At 37.1% G+C, this 19,103-nt stretch overlaps 2 protein-coding genes across 2 annotated transcripts; one reads left to right on the top strand and one right to left on the bottom strand.

Annotated features, from left to right (window-relative positions):
* Positions 1-4,612: 4,612 nt before the first annotated feature.
* Positions 4,613-11,903, bottom strand: ttl (tubulin tyrosine ligase). Its single transcript, XM_051917966.1, has 7 exons — positions 11,215-11,903; positions 10,017-10,095; positions 9,162-9,394; positions 8,932-9,067; positions 8,534-8,803; positions 7,545-7,688; positions 4,613-6,342 (listed from the first exon to the last, which is right to left on the bottom strand). Exons 1-7 carry the CDS (start codon positions 11,381-11,383, stop codon positions 6,159-6,161), a joined length of 1,215 nt encoding a protein of 404 aa, XP_051773926.1. The 5' UTR covers positions 11,384-11,903; the 3' UTR covers positions 4,613-6,158.
* A 937-nt stretch (positions 11,904-12,840) lies between these two features.
* Positions 12,841-16,670, top strand: fignl1 (fidgetin-like 1). The gene is made up of 2 exons (XM_051917944.1): positions 12,841-13,005; positions 14,574-16,670. The coding sequence occupies exon 2, from the start codon at positions 14,591-14,593 to the stop codon at positions 16,580-16,582; it is 1,992 nt and encodes a 663-aa protein (XP_051773904.1). The 5' UTR covers positions 12,841-13,005; positions 14,574-14,590; the 3' UTR covers positions 16,583-16,670.
* The last annotated feature ends 2,433 nt before the right edge of the window (positions 16,671-19,103 follow it).

The following is a 19,103-nucleotide window of genomic DNA, read 5'->3' as shown; positions in this document are numbered from 1 at the left end:
TCCCCCTGTTGGAGAGTCGAGTGGTTTTATAACTTTTTCCAGCCATTCTATGTATTACCTTCTTTATGGGGTTTAGTTGGCCTATGGCTGATATAGATATACATAGTAATGTAATCGTTTTTATATTTATTTATATAATCTCACACTTTTAGGTGTCTTTACTATGTACTTGCATTTAAAAAAAAAAGTAGGTACAATGTACTTATTGTGTTCATGTTGTATTGCAAAATGTAATTCAAGGTGTTTTTTTAGTAGGGCTGGGTATTGACACAATTTTCACGATTCGATTCGATTTTTTATTCACATGCTTGTTATTTGATTACATTTTTGGATGTTGTATATCAGAAACAATACGTGGCAAATTTTCTAGAGGAAAAAAAATCAACTAATGCTGTAAACTACATGGGAGTCAGTTGGTACTACATTACTATAATATTGTTACAATTAACTTATTTATAATTAACTTATTTATATACAAACACTTAAATTACACTCAATGATGGTTTTTAAAAAAAAAAAAAAAGTTTAGAATTACATTCATATTTCTACTCCAATTCATTTTTTTTTTTTTTTTTTGTGGAAATATAAACATTTAAATTGTGGCTGTCATAACTGATTCATTCAAACATGCATTAAATATTGAAGAACATTACAAATTACAATGAATATGTAACAGTCCATAGCTATATTTTTCAGATAGCTGACTTTCTAGAGTTCATTTTTCTAGCTGACACGAGTTTATGGTCACTGAATATGGCTTTTCTGAGGTAAACGTGACGTTACGTGACATTGTTTACAAGCTGTTTTATTGACGTCTTTGCGAGGTTGAAACACTGATTGAGCTATTACACGAGACGTGATACGGATTTCGGTAAGTTGTACTGTATATTTTAACATACCTTCAGATGTTTATGCATGTTTATTTCGCGCTGTAACTGGTATTAAAGCGGAGGAGAGGATGCTCACATGCGCTCCGTGCTGCCGCTTCTCTTTAACTGAGGCGCTAAAGCGATCTGTCACGCCACATTAAACAGCGCCAAAACGGTATTTATTTTTTGAATCTCATAATAAGATAGACGTCATTTGAAATCTGAGACTTTGCTTCATATCAAAAGTAACAAAACACAAAGATTATTGCGATTTATTGGATGGGAGGAGCGCTACATGTTCTGTTCATTCATCAACTGAAAACAGACTAAATTAATCGATTCTTGGGATTTAAGAATCGATATTGGTTCGTAAAAATGAGAATCGATTATATCGTGAAATCGATATTTTTTGCCCAGCCCTATTTTTTAGTATAAGTAGGCCTACAGCGTAAAAACATGTACGCAATAGTGCTTTGTATCAAATTCTAGTTCAAATGTTAGTACGTAGCAGTTAAAGACACTTAAAGGGTTAGTTCACCCCAAAATGAAAATTCTGTCATTAATTACTCACCCTCAAGTCGTTCCAAGCTCGTAAGACTTTCGTTAATATTCAAATGACGATCTTTTTGATGACAGAATGCGGTCAGATTTCCTTCCATCACTGCCTTTGCAACTGAAACTTTGACGCTTCAAAAAGGTCATAAAGAGAACTTTTTTTATGATGGACAGATTTAATTTAGGCTTTTACTTGCATATAAACATTGATCAGCGAACATAAACAGAAGCTCAGCCGAACATGTCCGTAACTTTTTTTTTGGTTAAAAATGATCCAAAATCAATTTTTGAGCAAGTACATAACCAGCCAGTGTTCAAAACTGTCTCCTTATCTTTGCCCAATTCACAACGGTAAGCTTGTAAAAATGTTTCATAATAAAATAGGTACTGGTGGGTTTCCATGGGAAATTAAAGCATGTAGCTGTTTGCGTCATTACGTCATGTCTGTAAACAGAAAGAACCAGAATGGCTCTGGAAAGAATGAGTCCCAGCTAGTAGGCTATATGTGAGGATGCTACTAGCGTTTTCTCACAGCAGCTGGAATAATTAAACGTATCATTTTGATGGCGAATTGTAATCCAGAAAGGTCCAAATGACAATCATCAGTGACAACTGGAGATTCACCCGTAGTCAAAAGCAAAAGACTTCGGACTGCGGAGTGGCTACAGAAATTGAAATCTACAGGTAACACTAATACACACTAAATACACGCAATGCTGGTGTTGTTAACATTAACAATTTGAGAACAAAGTAATCATTTGCACGGTTTGGTGTGATCCAAGCTAAGCGATTGTTAGATTTAATCACCATTGGCAGCGCGATTTATGCTTTTTTTTTTTCTCAGTTGGTCAGAACAAAAGTGGCAGATTTGTTATTTACTCCTTCAGATGACATTTTCCGGTGAAAATTCTTATTTTGGTCATACTTCTAAGATGTAGAATCTGTTATTCTGAAGTATAGTATCACCGATGTGGTGACTGACAGCAAACATTAGATTCATCCGCGCTGAGGAGCCATGCCGATGCACAACCCACGTAAAAATAATTCCACAAAATAACTGCAATGGCAGGTTTCAAACAGAGATGGCGACAAAGAGGCAAAACATACAGACTGCAGCTTTAAATATTGTACTATTAACGTATCGCACATGACAGAAACTGCAGTTACTTGGATGGGAAACTACTTCAGAGCTGTAGAGAATAATAGTAAGGAATAAACAGGCTTTATGCAAATATAATGAGGATAAATATTGCATTAGTCAAGTTCACAATACGTTCATTTTCTAGACTAAATGTCAATGTAATATTTAGGACACAAATTTATTGCACACGATGGATGCTTTTATTTGAACAACTTAAATACTTTTTAGGCTTTTACTAATCCAACATAAATTACATTATTTTCAGATGGTCTGAACAACAGTAACAAATACAGCAAACTAGACTAATAATAACATACATTGCATTGATCTTTCCTCAGATACAGGAGGAAAACTATTACAACAGCATTCCCATGTTTCACAACTTAAATCAAACCAGTAATGTTCATCTGACAGTCATATTCTGAGCAGCTGTGAAGATATTTAATCACACATCTTTGGCTAGATGATGTTTTCCCTCATTCAGGCTACATACAACTGTCTTCAGTTTTCTTTAACAAATATTCAAAGACTGTACAGCAAAGTCTTCATGTAAAAATTAGACACAGACAGACATTACAAATAAGACAATAAGCAACGCAAAGATGCATAAAAAAACTTGGATAACTGCTCTTAGTAGTAGTGTTGATGATCGCAAAAAAGTTGGCCTTTCCTTCAATACTTTTTCATTCTATTTAAACTCCTTAAATTTAAGTCCTTTCTCTTTCACCAAACAACCTTAATACTGATATCTGAATATCACACATTCAACCTTAAATTGCTGCTTTCTTCTTCTACATCTACTTGCCTGTGTCATCTACATCACAGTCTACAGGTCAAGCCATCAGAGTCTGCTGTTAATGAACCACACCGTTCACAGGACCTCAGTCATATCTGCATGCACAGTAAGATGAAAGGTCATAAACCTGTGCAGATTACGTTTGGAGAAATGACATTTAATGACTACCGGTGCACACAAACCGACTGATAAGCAACCCGTATTGTGTGCTAAAAAAAAATCCAGAGAAATCTTTTGCAGCTCTGCTAAGCATAAACCATTTCAACAGTACAGAAATATAAAACAAGAGTAGAAATAATGCATTCATCTTAAAGGAATGGTTCACCCAAAAATGAGAATGGCCTGATTATTTACTCACCAACGGAACTGAATGAACACTGAACTAACTTCAGCTGAACAATGACACTATTTTCTTCTAGATCTGCTGTACAGCCAAATGAATGTTTGCATCATTGAATCATTTTCCTGTTACCAGCTTTGAAGCAATCTCTATTGAATAAAGCGCTATATAAATAAAGGTGACTTGTCCTGACTAATCCCCAAGGTCATCCAAGATGTATATGACTTTCTTTCCTCAGCCGAAGAGAAATTAAAGGGTTAGTTCAGGCAAAAAAGAAAATTCTGTCATTAATTACTCACCCTCATGTCGTTCCACACCCGTAAGACCTTCGTTCATCTTCAGAAAGATATTTTTGATTAAATCCGATGGCTCAGTAAGGACTGCATTGCCAGCAATAACACTCCCTTTTGTCTAGAAAGCTACTAAAAACATATGTAAAACAGTTCATGTGACTACAGTGGTTTAACCTTAATATTATAAAAGTGACGAGAATACTTTTTGTGCACCAAAAATAACAAAATAGCGACTTTATTCCACAATATCTAGTGATGGGCGATTTCAAAACACTGCTTCATGAAGCTTCGAAGCTTACGAATCATTCGTTTCGAATCAGTGGTTCAGAGCGCCAAAATCACATGATTTCAACAAAGGAGGATTCGTTACGTCCTAAGTGTTTTGAAACTTCAATAGTTCACGTGACTTTGGCAGTTTGATACATGCTCCGAACCACTGATTCAAAACAAAACATTCGTAAAGCTTCGAAGCTTCATGAAGCAGTGTTTTGAAATCGCCCATCACTAGATATTGTGGAATAAAGTCGCTATTTTGTTATTTTTGGTGCACAAAAAGTATTCTCGTCGCTTTATAATATTAAAGTTAAACCACTGTAGTCATATGAACTGTTTTAAATATGTTTTTAGTAGCTTTCTGGGCATTGAAAAAGGGAGTGTTATTGTTGGCGATGCAGGCCTTACTAAGTCATCAGATTTTATCAAAAATATCTTAATTTGTGTTCCAAAGATGAACGAAGGTCTTACGGGTGTGGAACGGCATGAGGGTGAGAAATAAATGACATAATTTAAATTTTTGGGTGAACTAACCCTTTAAGGCTTTGGAGGAAAACATTCCAGGATTTTTCCCCATCTAATGCTCAACGTAGACCATTTTTGATGGTCCAAGCAGCTTCAAAGGCCTCCACATGACCCCAGCCAACTTCGAAGAAGTCATATACATCTTGGACAGCCTTGGGATAAGTAATAATCAGGAAATGTTCATTTTTTGGTGAACAATTCCTTTATGTAAAAACTTAATTTTCTCTAGGTATGTAAAAAGAGCCTTGCTTTTAACATGCTTTGACATGCAACATCTCAGTCCACCAAAGGTTTAGTCATTCAGAAACTCTTGACACAGTTTGAAATGAACAAAATAACTATTGCGAATAACTATTATCAGTTGTCTATGAATAGTAAGTGATGAGTCGTGAATGTTCATGACAACACAAGCAGAAGGCAGTGCTTCCCCAATTCCCAGATGTTCTTGATTGCCTGTCACGAAGTAATTATGAACCTAAAATGTGTCTGTACAAACAATAACAGAATCAGTGGGAAGACTAAATCTGGTCTCACTGGACAGAACAGTAACAATGCAAACAGATTATCTTCTGCTACTTCTACCAAATACTGTCTTGTAGACATCACAACAATGTACACTACACTGCAAATCATAAATATCTGAATCTGAGAAAGACTCTTTTGTGGTTTAAAAACCATTTAGTACACTGAAGATAATAGCACAAAACGCACAAGAATCTAATAGATAATACAGTTGATGGGACACATACAGGCGTATACAAAAGGCCAGATAAGCATGTGGAAGTTAGTGTTGACAGACTGTGAATATGTAAGGCACTAAAGTCTCAAATCCATCCTCCGTTACATCAAGGTGCCTGGGAAAGTCCTGAGGAGTCTTTTTGACACAACAGATCTGGGGCATAAAGGAGCTAAACCCTACTCTTTGGTTTCCGCTCCTCCTTCAAATGTGTGCTCGCAAATTCAAGTCTTTAAATCACATAAGTGTTAAACTCCTGGACAAACATAGTCTCGATTATCAGTGTACATGCTTGGCTTTAGAAACAAATCGCTCTTTTCTGGGTAATGCTACACTGGTATGTGCACAATTATCCTCACCTTCCAGTCTTTCCTTTGTAAACTCGTGCTCTCTGTGGACTCTTCTGTGTTTGCTTTAGAAATGATGGATGGAAACGTGAAGAGGAGGTTGCCTGTTACAGAAGTGACCCCATGTACCCTCTGTCCTCTTCAGACAGAGATGAAACCCTTGTATGTTCAGCCCCAAGATCAGGTGTAGACCATTAAGCCTCTCAGATTGGATGATGTTGTTTTCAGGCAGGACTATGGGGATGGGGTTTGCATGGCAAAAGCAGCATCCCGCAACAGCAATTTATAGTTTGATGAATGGGCCGAACTGATGGGGTGCTCTTATCTTGGGTGAGGAGCAGGAGTTGGTGGAAAGAGATGGAGAAGTGGAGAATGGAGGCGAGGATGAGAGAGCATCTGCACTCAGAGAGAACACTGTGGAGATGGCCACATCCATGATGCCTTGACATAGCTCAGGGTAGAGTTTCCTACAGGAGAGAAACTTTAATATCAATATTAAACATTTTAACTTCATAACATAAGAAATAATTGTAGGAAAAAAAGCTTTAGCATCTGCAACCTAGTCCAAAATTTAATGGATTTAATAGAGTGACTTGTAATTAACATAAAGCACGGAAAACATTCACAAAGAGAACACATTTGGATTTGTGCTGAATGAGAGTAGAACCTTTTTTTGTTAATAAAAAACAAACAAGCAAGCCCAGCTGAGAAAAAGTAATGCAAAAGTAACATAACATTACTTTCCATAAAAAGTAACAAAGTAATGCAATTAGTTACTTTTTTAGGGAGTAATGCAGTAAAAATACGCATTACTTTTACAAGCAACTTCCCCAACACTGCATAAGCATATTTGAATAGTGCATTTCCCACATGCCGGAACTTTAAATAAATTAGTTAATTAGATAATTAATGTTGTTTATAATGTATGCCACTATAATTTATGGTTGTTTTATACTACGAGGCTGTTGAATGCTTTATACTGATTGGTTGACCAATGTTCTAAGGTGTGCAATTATTTTCCAGTAAACACACGGCTAAAGTAGTTCCAGACAGGTCTTGACTGCATTACATTTCCAAATGACTTCGCCAAATGATTTCAGATATTTCAAAGGTTATTAAAGCCTACAACAAAAGAACCAAAACCTACAAAGACTGACCAAGCAAATAAAAAATAAACAACAGGATAAAAATGATAAACCTTTTCTCTGTTTTCCCCATGAAATTGCGCTTCATTATCTATGGCATGCTCACTTTCTCTTGCTCTCTCTCACATACAAACACACACACAAACAGTACAGACACACAGAAGGAAACAAATCTGAGTACAATGTGACTTGGGCAAGAAAATAAAAGTTGCTTGCCAGATGGGGAACTGCAGCATTACATGGTTTAAAATGAATTTTTAGAACAACAGTCTGTTAGATGTCATCATGTTGCAACTCACACTTCTTCTAACAACTTTACCTCGGTGTAAAATTTACCATCATATATTTAGCTAGGATATGCCTAAAGGGTTTTTTTTCTCTCCCAAAACTCCTTGTCGTGACACATACTGTATGTAGGAAACTTTAAGCATTAACATACCAAATATGAATATGCTTTTCATATATTGAAAGAAACTAAAGCAAAACATTGTGGACATAACAAATGAGAAAACACAAGTACTCACTGTGCACAGGCAGGCGCCCCGTTTATCTCAATTAGCCAGACTTTAAAGCTCTCGTCCAGCATGAAGTCAAAGCCAAAGAGCTGGAAGCTCTGGTAGGACAGGTGCTTTGTGCTGATGGCTGGCTCGATGCATGTGAGACAGCTCCTGTTGAGACAATGCCACAGTTCGTTAGACTCATCCAGAAACTGTATATTGGGGTACAAAAATCTAAAATCTTAAAATCTGTTATTCTGCATTAAAAAAAATGTAAAATCTTTTAAAAAATTTGAAAGAGTTTAACAATTTAAAACAGAAAGATTATGTAAAATTTGTAAGAAATAATTAAGATTCTGAAACTTGTGAATTCCATGTCAGCTTGAGTGCTGCCAAAATTCATCTACATTTTTTATTATTATTTCTCAAAACTTTTCACTCAATTGTTAAGTTGTGATACAATTGCAAGTATTAACTAAAACTATTAAAAATAACATTTGTTAATTGAAATAAAGCTGAAATTAAATATAAATATTAGACTAAAACTTCTTTTAACAACTAACTGAAAATAAGTTGAAGTACTAAAATTACAATAACTAAAACTGAAAAAATTAAAGCTAAACAGAAAAAATAAAAAAAAAATGAAAAAAAAATGACACAAGTACATAAAATTTCTAAAACCTAAATTTAAAAAAAAAAAAAAAATTTAAAATTATTTAAATTAAAACAGAAAATATAAAAAATAAAGCTAATTCAAAATAATAATAAATACTATAGTAGCATATAAATAATACTAAAATAACAATGATTTGTTTTGGGGGAAAATATTTAAATTAGAAATTATTTTCATTAGTAGTCTCAAACTTTTGGACCCCAATGAACATCTCTAACAAAATGATCTTTTGAGAAATATGTTTTGCATTTTTCTACATGCATACTTATATAACTCATTTGCAGGCACAGATAACATGCAATCATTAAAAAAAACAGATTTTTATGGTGAATTTGAGGAGCACCTGATAATATGCTTGATCTGAGGTAAAATAGATGTTTCCATGGCAACATTGTGTGTGGTCAACAGGTACTGTCTGAACTCATCAAAGAACATCTCGTTGCCCTCCTCATAGCGGCCGTAGTTCTGCGAATGCTCTTTCTGGATGCAGTGATTCGTCAGGTGACTGGTCATATCCTGGAGATCTGAGCTGTTATAGGGCTCGGAAGACGTCCTCAGCACACCCTCACGGTACAAGTAGATATTGTACTGATGGTCTACAAGCACCCAGCTCCTACAGACAACAGAATATCCACCGACTTTAAAAGTACTTTGACTTAATTAGGATGGGACAATGCAATTCCTGCTTTTCCATAATCGCATCAAAACATTCAGCACAAAAGATTATATAGCTCATTTTACCTTATATCAAATTTGCGATGTCCCGGCTCCAACAGCAGTGGTTTTTCCAGATACTTCTGAATGACATGCACTTGGCCTTGATTATCGATGAACTCTAGCAACTGGTTTGCATCATGAGATATCAGTATACCTGCACCTAAACAAAGATAGGGAAACTATTAAATCATACTAAGATTGCACTCTGGCATCTCTCTTTCAACTTACCATTTTGGATCGATAAAGATTCGTACCTTTTGCACCTGCTGATGATTTGGCAATCCACACCGTTCCCTCTCCGCTTTCCTTTCTTAAGTTATATGAAGCTAAGAAGACCTCTCGCTCATCTGTCTTTGGGTTGCTCTTCATATGGCTGATGCCATTGGTTGCTGGGGCCACTGGGGTGTTGAGGTTGGTTGGGTATATGATGTAAGACTCAGGGAACCAGTTACAGGAGTCCTTTAACTCTGGACTGGTCTTGATAATCCTTAACATCAAACATGCTTATATAAATATCAACAGAAGAACTGCAGAGTTTATAAATCAATAGCATGGAAGAAAAGGAAAGTGTGCTTTGATGACATTACTTATAGGGATAGTTCACCCAAAAATGAAAATTATCCCATGATTTACCCACCCTCAAGCCATCCTAGATGTATATGACTATCTTCTTTCAGACGAACACAATCAGAGTTCTATTTAAAAATGTCCTGGCTCTTCCAAGCTTTATAATGGTAGTGAATGGCGATTTTGAAGCCCAAAAAAGTGCATCCATCCATTATAAAAATAATCCATACGGCTCCAGGGGGTTAATAAAGGCCTTCTGAAATGAAGCGATGGGTTTTTGTAAGAAAAATATCCATATTTAAAACTTTATAAACTAAAATAACTAGCTTCCAGCAGATAATCGACGCTTGGAAGAGCCAGGATATTTTTTTAAATCATGAGATCATGGGTTTTCATTTTTGGGTGAACTATCCCTTTAAGTAAGCATTAGCTTAACAGTATCATTCCTAAGACCATTTCAAAGCTCTCATTAAAGTCAATTATGGTCATACATTTGAATGGAGGAAGAAAACTTCATGAATATGAATGAGTAAACCACATACTTGACCAATGATGCTTTGCGACACAGTTTATCGGCTCCTCTGTAATAATTCACCAGCTGCATCAGTCCTGGTTCATGACCTGTAGAGGACACAGCAGGGTATCTGACACTGAAATATCGAAATATTGAGCCATGACAGCAGTGTCCTGCAGCTAAAAGTACTTTAATCAACATTTTTGTATTTCACCACCAACAATTATGCGCACACTACCACTAAATGTTTGGATTTGTTAAGAATTGTTTTTGAAAGATGTCTCTTATGTTCCCCAAAGCTCAATTTATTCGCTCAAAATACAGTAAAATCAGTAATGCTGTTACTTATAATTCCAATATTAATATGTTTTAAAATGTAATTTATTTCTGTGATGGTAAAGCTGAATTTTCAGCATCATTACTCCAGTCTTCGGTGTCACATGATCCTTCAGAAATCATTCTAATATACTGAATTTGGTGCTGTATTATTGGTGCTCAATTATTATTTGTAAATGGTTCTTAAATAGAAAGTTCAAAAGAACAACATTCATTTGAAATAGAAATTTTTATAAATGTCTTTACTACTTTTGATCTAAAGCATACTTGCTAAATACAAATATTAATATTGCTGAATATTAGTATTATTATTATTATTATTTTTTTTTTTTACTTTTTTAATCTTATTCCGAACTTTTGAATGGTAGTATATCAGTTTCTGATAATAACTTATAATAATAAATGTGTGTCACATATATATACATATATATATATATATAATTCCATATATATGGAATACATGTATAAGTGTAAGAAAATGTGTATTTTAAGTATATATACTTAAAATACACATGCCGCTATTAATTCATATATAAATATTTATAAAATTCTGATGTTAAAACTTATGTTGAAAAAAGTTAATGTCAGTGTTATTACATGTTACTACACAGAACCAGTGGTACAGATCCACAGAGATGCATTATAAAGCTAAATTTTTGTGATTATTGCTGGTAGACAGCAGTGTATTGTTTTATCACGCATTATCATAAATTTTATAGCTTGTGCTGTCATAGTCTCCAAAAAGCATGGTGTACTGAAAATGAGCACGGGTTATATGCATTAACTTGCTGAAACTCGCAACTTTAAATGAACGCTAAAATATGTAAACAGCATTATAAAACAATCATAGCATTATGTAATATAAATATGCAGCTCTTGACATCATTTACCCAGTCGTCCAAAAGGCAGCCGATTTCTCTCTCCTAGCATTAAATTAAACCGAGGATTGTCCTTCTTCAGTCGTTTCCATTTTCCGGTAGAGGTGAGGATCTTGGCGACTTCAGCATACACAGTACTGTTGTCATCTCTCAAAACAAAAGTGTACATTGGTGAACTCATATTCCTCAGTCTTCTGCTGACGATCACACACTAAGCTAGCCGACTAACGTTATCTGTATCCCAGCAAAGTAGACTGAAACCGGACATACATGACCTCACTTCTTAGTTCTTTTGCGCAAATAAGAACAATATCTTTATAAGAAATAATCTAGCTGTACTTCAAAACGAAAAGCAGGGTCGGGCATCTGTACCCGCAGTCGCGTGTCCGGTGCGAGGACAGTGAATATTAGGGTGTGACTCTTACAGGATTTGTCTTCTGAATTCTCGCAGCTAACAGTCTACGCTAGCTTCATCTGTTCCGATGATTGTCTATGAACAGCAAATATTAAAAAATACAGTCCAGTAATACTCTAGCTCAGTACAGAGTCCAAAAATAGAGGTCGACTATATATAGCTATGCATTTAATTCCTCGCTTCTTGTGTACTTCGTCTAGACAGTAGACATCAGTTTAAATCCCCAGTTGAAGCCTCTTTATCCCAACACACTCATGATGTGACGTGCCGCTGGGAGTGAACGCGCACACGCCGCACAGAATTGTGGGTATTGTAGTTTTATGTTACATTTAGGCTATTGAGGGGACTTACGTCACAATTGTGGTGATATTTAACGGCACGATTGATATTGTGGTTGATTAAGTCAGTGTTAGCTACAAATAATTATTAACACATTACGTTGATCCTGTTTTGGCTTATATTCGAACAATTGTCATGATTTTCAGAGCAAAAATTATGGAAGGCCATTTTCACCACAGAAGAAAAAATAACATTTTGGTAAATCATAATTATCACATAAAAAGTCATAATTATGACATCAAAGGTCGAAATTATGAGTTACTAAGGCACAGTTATGATCTTAAAAGTCGAAATAATGAAATTTTGTCAATTAATTTTGTCATAATTCTGACTAAATATGACATAATTTCGACTTTTTATCTCATAATTATGACTTTAATGTTATAATTATGATTTACCAAAACGTTTTTTCCCCTTTATGGCATAAATGGCCTTCCATAAAAAATGAGCAAATTGCTACCAGTTATGTTGAAATGTCAGTTACAGTACTTTTTGTAAAAACATTGTACAATATGTACATTCATATATAAAAAATATAATAAAAATATAACATAAAAATCTAACCGTCTACATGACTTGTAAATGTATTCAAATATATATATATATATATATATATATATATATATTTGATTACCTTTGTTAGGGTCCAGCCACAGTTGACCACGTTCAATACCTTTTTATTGGCAAATTTATTATTTTGTTCTAGCCTGTCTTTTATTCAGTGTTATGACATTTGAGAGAGATTAATATAACGAATAAAATATGATAAAAATAAATAAAATTTAAAAAAAGAATAAAAAGAAAACGCGAACCTTTAGTTACATTCCCTTAAATAAACGCAATGACTGTCTTTCGCCAGGCGATGGCGCGCGCGATCTTATTTCTGAGCAGCCGGAAGTTGCTGGTGCGCGCACATTGGCGCAGATCATAAAGGAGGCGCGAGGTTATGGTAGTCAAAGTTATGGTTGTTTTGTTCCGTATCGTTGTTTAGACTTTCAGGTGTTGTTGAGCTTTACAGCATTTACACAAGAAAAACGTTTAACAGAGAGGTAGGTTGCAACTTTCCTCACCCAAAATAAAGTGCACACGGCAGTGTGTTTGAAGCTGTATTTGTGATTTGTTTTCCTGTTATCAACTCACGTTCTGAGTTTGGATAAAGCTACATTGTCCTCTCTATCTGTACGTCCTACAGATATTTCATACAATGTGTTGATACCCCTTGAGACATTATTCGTAGGATCGTTATTTACGATCTTTATATTGTTAATACGGTTCTTGTTAAAGGGGGATTTCTTTTATCACGTTTCTGTCATATAACATTGGTATATGTATACCTGAAATTAAATGGTAAAGGTACCATTCAAAAGTTTGGTCACACATCTCATTCTTTGTTCTTAACACATTTCACGTTTTAAAATAAGTCACCAAAACAATAAAATCACGCCAAACAAAAGTATAGGAATTTTTTACAGATCAACAAATAAAATCTAGCTTATTTGATCTCTGCTCACTCTTCATTCTCTAAACCAACTTCATGAGGGTTTTATGCACAAATGAAGTTCACATTTATGCTCTTCTCTTGACTGCTTTTTTCTTCATTATCTGGTCTATGTCATTCATTGAAAAATTGTGATTTTTATTTATTTTTTTAATTACAACAGTTTTGCAAAGACATTTATAGGCATTCCATAGTTGTCTACAAACTAATTTCAAACATTTAATCAAACTTTTGTGATGGAAAATTTTATCAAATCATCAGAAACAGTCAAGTATGTAAAAATGTTTGACTGGTACTGCACATTATACTCTTTCTTACACACTGTCTTTACAGAATTAAATGAACGAAAGCGAAAGTAACAAATAAGATATTTGGAATTGAATATAACTGTCTTGACTTTAAAACAAAAAAGGGCATATATATATATATATATATATAGATAAACATACATTTATTTATTTTATTTTTCAGGACAAAGCTATAAGTTATATAAATGATTGATGATTGTCTCACTCGCCAAGACAGTAGGCCTGGGAAATACAGCAAAAAATTATATCGCCATACTTTTCTGCCTTTTGACAATATTTGATATACGTATAACAATATTTATGTATTTTATCTGAAAGAGATTAAAAGTATAATACATTTAAAATTAATCAGGGTGTTTTCCACACTGTTCATTGCTTAAATGAACTCAGGGAAGAGTGATATTTTTAATTATATGCACCAATATAATTATACCTAATCATAAACATTAGTATTTACTACATAGTTTTTTAATACATAAAAAATGTGACAGGCAGTTTTGACTCGATTCACTGGATCTCTCAGAAATTAATCAAAGGAAGCAAACTGATTGTAACACTGTTTTGTAACTGCAGGTTAAATTATCTGATTATCTTAACACTATTAAAACACTTCTGCCTTAAAGCTCTCATACTAGAAAGTAAAGCTTTAGGAAACCTAACAGGCACATAAAAAGTGGATTCAAGTTATATTGCCTGCAAAATCATTATTTCACCTGCGTTATCATCATCACCCTTCAAGAGCCCTATTGTTGTGTGGTACTTCTCTACTTTTATACATTATTAATTGATCCTTTGCCCACTTCTTATGCAGGCTGGAGCAGGCCAGGCATGAGCAGAGCACACCTGGACGAGTGGCAGAGGAGGTCCTTTGACATTTCGTCTGGCTCTTGTACACCTGAACAGACGGCCAATGCTTATCGGGCACACATCCTGTCCATTCAGTATGCATGGGCGAGTGCTGAGCTCTCTCCGGCTGGAGCTGCCAGCCTGCTCAGGACCTACTCAGAGCGGTACGCCGCAGTCCTGGACTCAGACGACCCACGCACCGGGCTAAACAACTATGCAGAGAGTGCCCTGCACCTGGCCCGCAATCAAAAGAACCATAGCGACAAATGGGAGTCATCCCTAACGTTCGAGAATGTGTTCAATCTGCCGTGCGTGCAAAAGATGATGCAGGCTGGGTCAGAAGGCGGCGCTCTCCCAGTAGATCCGGCAGATGTTAACATCACTGTTGGTGGTGAGGTCGGCGAGGGTGGGGAGAAAGGCAGTGCTCTCTCTGTTCCTCTTGGATTAAAACGAGAGCCTCTGGCTCACGGGCCCTCTGCGCATCCACCCAGAGCTGAGATAGGAAGGGGGATCAGTAACCCACTTAGCGGTGCTGAAGAGTGGGCCAGAGGACTTGAAGGAGCCCCTCCACGTTTGACCATGGCTCCAAAAGCTCCAATGGGATCGCCTGTGTTTGGCCATAACTATATCAGTTCCACAGGCAATGCTAGTGTTTCTCAGTCTAGTGTGAGTTGCACAAGTGGATCCAATGTGCATAATCAGCCTGTGTTCTTTTCCTCCACAAACCCTTCCAAGAGGAAGAACTTCTACAGCTCAGGAAGTGAAAGCAACAGAAGTTCATTCCCATCACAAGGCGAGCGGGAACCGCGAGGGAGGGGACAGAGAGGAGAAGAGGGTGTCAGCGCTAACTTTAGAACAGCACGAGAGCAGTTTATCGTTGACCAGCAAAAGAAACATTCCCATCAGGGCCAGCGAGGCTCTGCAGCCAACGTTGCTACAATCACCAAGAAATGCCTTGGGGCAAGTCGGTCTCGTGGGGCATCCTCCAAATTTGTCTCTCCAATGCCAAGGCAAGAGGAAGAGAGTTACTCGAAGGACAACAAACAGCAAGACACGCAACCTGTTGATGAGCGTTTAAAGAACTTTGAGCCTAAGATCATTGAACTTATCATGAGTGAGATCATGGACCACGGCCCCCCGGTAGCTTGGGATGACATTGCCGGCCTGGAGTTTGCCAAAGCCACAATCAAAGAGATTGTAGTGTGGCCAATGTTGAGGCCTGATATCTTCACTGGTCTTAGAGGTCCACCTAAAGGCATCCTTCTATTTGGTCCTCCAGGCACCGGTAAAACTCTCATAGGGAAGTGTATAGCGTGCCAGTCTGGAGCCACTTTTTTCAGCATCAGCGCCTCGTCGCTCACTTCAAAGTGGGTCGGGGAGGGCGAGAAGATGGTACGGGCGCTCTTTGCCATCGCTCGGTGCCACCAACCTGCAGTCATCTTTATCGATGAGATTGATTCCCTTCTTTCTCAGCGCACAGACGGAGAGCACGACTCATCTCGTCGAATTAAAACTGAATTTCTTGTCCAGTTGGATGGAGCTGCCACCTCAGCAGAAGATCGTATCCTTGTGGTTGGTGCCACCAACCGCCCACAAGAGATTGACGAAGCAGCCCGTCGTCGCCTGGCTAAGCGACTCTACATCCCTCTCCCAGAGGCTGAGGCTCGGCGGCAGATAGTGACCAACCTCATGTCCCGTGAGAAAAGTCAGCTAGGAGCAGATGAGATGGAGCAAGTGGTGCAGGGAACAGAGGGGTTTTCGGGGGCGGATATGACACAGCTATGTCGCGAAGCAGCCCTAGGCCCCATTCGAAGCATTCGCCTTAGTGACATTGCTACCATCACGGCAGAACAGGTTCGGCCAATACTCTACACTGACTTCCAGGAGGCTCTCAAAACAGTGCGGCCCAGTGTCTCTTCTAAAGATCTGGAGCTATATGAGGAGTGGAACAAGACTTTTGGCTGTGGTCGCTGAGCACACGTGTTCTGATCATACTGATTGAGTTTTATGTTAGTATGACTATGATGTTGGGTTCATTTCTTGAAATAAATGGTTGATTTGTCTTGGGTCTTTTTCATGTTCTTTTACAAAAAAATTCTGTTTTGTCGCATAAAAGTTAATGTATTCATGTAGTCAGAATGGATATGACTCAAAACAGCACACACGATTAGGTAAAACTGAACTTTTTACTGTATTCATTGCCTCAAAATTAGCATACCGCAGTTGTGTCTTCCTGAAAACAGTTGCATCATTTAGTGGAGCTGTTTTCCCTGTAATATAGAGGAAATGTGCCAAGTTTGCACTAAAAAGGAACATGGGGTCTTGAGTTTGTTTCCCTCTGAATAAATGCACTTATCCAAAGGGGAACTGTCAGCTAGTACAATGTTCAGCCAGCCCTACCTTCAGTGTGTACAGAATGAATTCAACGGCTCTTCATGTTTATCTGCTCTCGCTCCTGTAGAGACAGTGTTAGACACCTTAGGGCCAACTCTCCCATTGTGTTCTGTCTTGGTGAATGGATTTGCAGGGGAAGTTGGGCAACACTGCAGGCATTCTGCTCTCATGATAAGAAGTACCCACAGATCAACTCTTGCAGTGCTCTTCCTGTTGCTAAGCCAGTGTGGTCTCGGACCACATGTGGTAAACCAGAGGAATGGCTTTGTGCCTTGGAAGGGGTTTTAAAGGTGGACTCTTCATCCTCCTCCTAGAGGAAAGTTTGTTGGGTTAGTTTTTTTTTCTTCCAAGTTACACATGTCTGTTCATCTGATCTGTTTCTATCTATCTGTTTGTCTGTCCTATGAAATCGTTTTGTTTTCCTAGACGTAAAGGTGAACTCAAAGATGGAGGGAAACCATCAGAATTGATATTTCATAAACCAGAGGAGTTCCAGCCCTGACACCAGCCATGAACCTCACAAAAAATTATGCATTATAGAAAATAAGCAGATAACAACTGTGGCTTGATGCATTTACTGTTGATGGATGGAGAGGAGCATTGTGGAGCTCTAATTGAGTGGCCGCAGATGGCATGAGGAATAAAAGTTGCTGGTGCAGTGGTGAGGAAACTCACCCAGGCCAAATTGCAAAGCAATGAATGAATTTTAACATGAATGGTTTGGGTCTGGTTACAGAATATAAATCATTTTTTGCAAAGCTCAGAATGCTGCCAGTTGTACTTTCAGTCGATTTTGAATTCACTCGCTTTATTTGAGTGAGACTTGCTTCCCTGAAATGTTCTTTTTGTTTGGTGTTTTTCTGCCTCTGCATTAGCATTACATTTTCATTGGCAAAGTACAACTGATTTGTGTTGAAGTGAAACACAAGGTCTGTGTTACGTGAAAACTGATGACTGCGGTCTGGAAAAATTGAAAGAGAGATGGCTGATTGATTTGGTTGCTGCAAAACCATTCTTACAGGAAGTCAGGCTGAACTGTTAATACACCTCAGAAGACGAGTGGGATTCAACAGTCTAATTCAATTCTAAACTCTGACTCTTGGCTTGTCTTTATCTGCATCCGATTATAGATTGTGCTCACATGAAATGAATCAGTCATGTAATTTTCATGAAACAATCTTAGAAAAACTGGAAGCCCATGAAAAAAGGTTGTCATTTATTTTTCATCTTTTTGTCAAGCGGGTTAATGAATATTTTAGAGCTGTGTGGTTGGCCGGAGTGTTGAAACTTTGTAAAATTAGCCAGCAGTGCAAGTAGTGAGTCCATCCCTGAGGAGCAGTGGAAGGCTGTCAGAACCGCAGGGGTAGCCCACAGCTGGACTATAGCAGGACAGGCACATCGAATTCCTCCACAACCTTTTTCAGCACTATACAAAAAATATTAACATTTGCATTATTATTTTTTCTAGTTTGTCTTAAGCTGTCTACATAGTTTATGTATACAAACCGTTTTAATGCTTCATAGTGGTGGAATGTATTTAGTGAGATGTCAGCAGAAAGACTTTGAAAAATCTTGGATTTCTCTTTGTTAAAGTTCCCCTGTTTTTAATGTTGTTTATATGTCTATGTGGTGTTTTTAATATGCATTAAGACAACCATGTGCAAATTCATAAGTCAACACCATTGCTGAGTATTTTCTATTTAAAACTGCTGTGAAAAAACCCGCGGTTTGAAATCGCTGGTGTTTCTGACGTCACAAACTACCTTGTAACCAATCACATCAATGTGCCGGCGCGCTTTAGCATATCATTAACCATGACCGTTCTGAAGCAGGAGAGTCTCAAGAGAATATATCTAGGTATATTTTTCTCGATTGATATAAAAAAAGTGGGTAGATTTTGGAAATATAGCTGGTGTATGATATATATAACGATGTTATGATGAACTATATGCCTATCTCCGCTGACGTTAAGGTGTTCAAAGCGTTTCTAAGGATACTGATTGTTAGAAGACAGCTGTCTGACTCGCGATCGGGAACATGGTTTGTGTAACATTAGCAACACATTATTAGCTGATTGATAATGTAGTCAAGCAAAATCCTA

This window comes from Ctenopharyngodon idella, chromosome 13 (assembly GCF_019924925.1).
Source record: "Ctenopharyngodon idella isolate HZGC_01 chromosome 13, HZGC01, whole genome shotgun sequence".
In the NCBI taxonomy this organism is placed as follows: domain Eukaryota; kingdom Metazoa; phylum Chordata; class Actinopteri; order Cypriniformes; family Xenocyprididae; genus Ctenopharyngodon; species Ctenopharyngodon idella.
The sequence above is the reverse complement of the archived record's forward strand: the minus strand, read 5'-3'. Positions and strand labels throughout refer to the sequence as shown.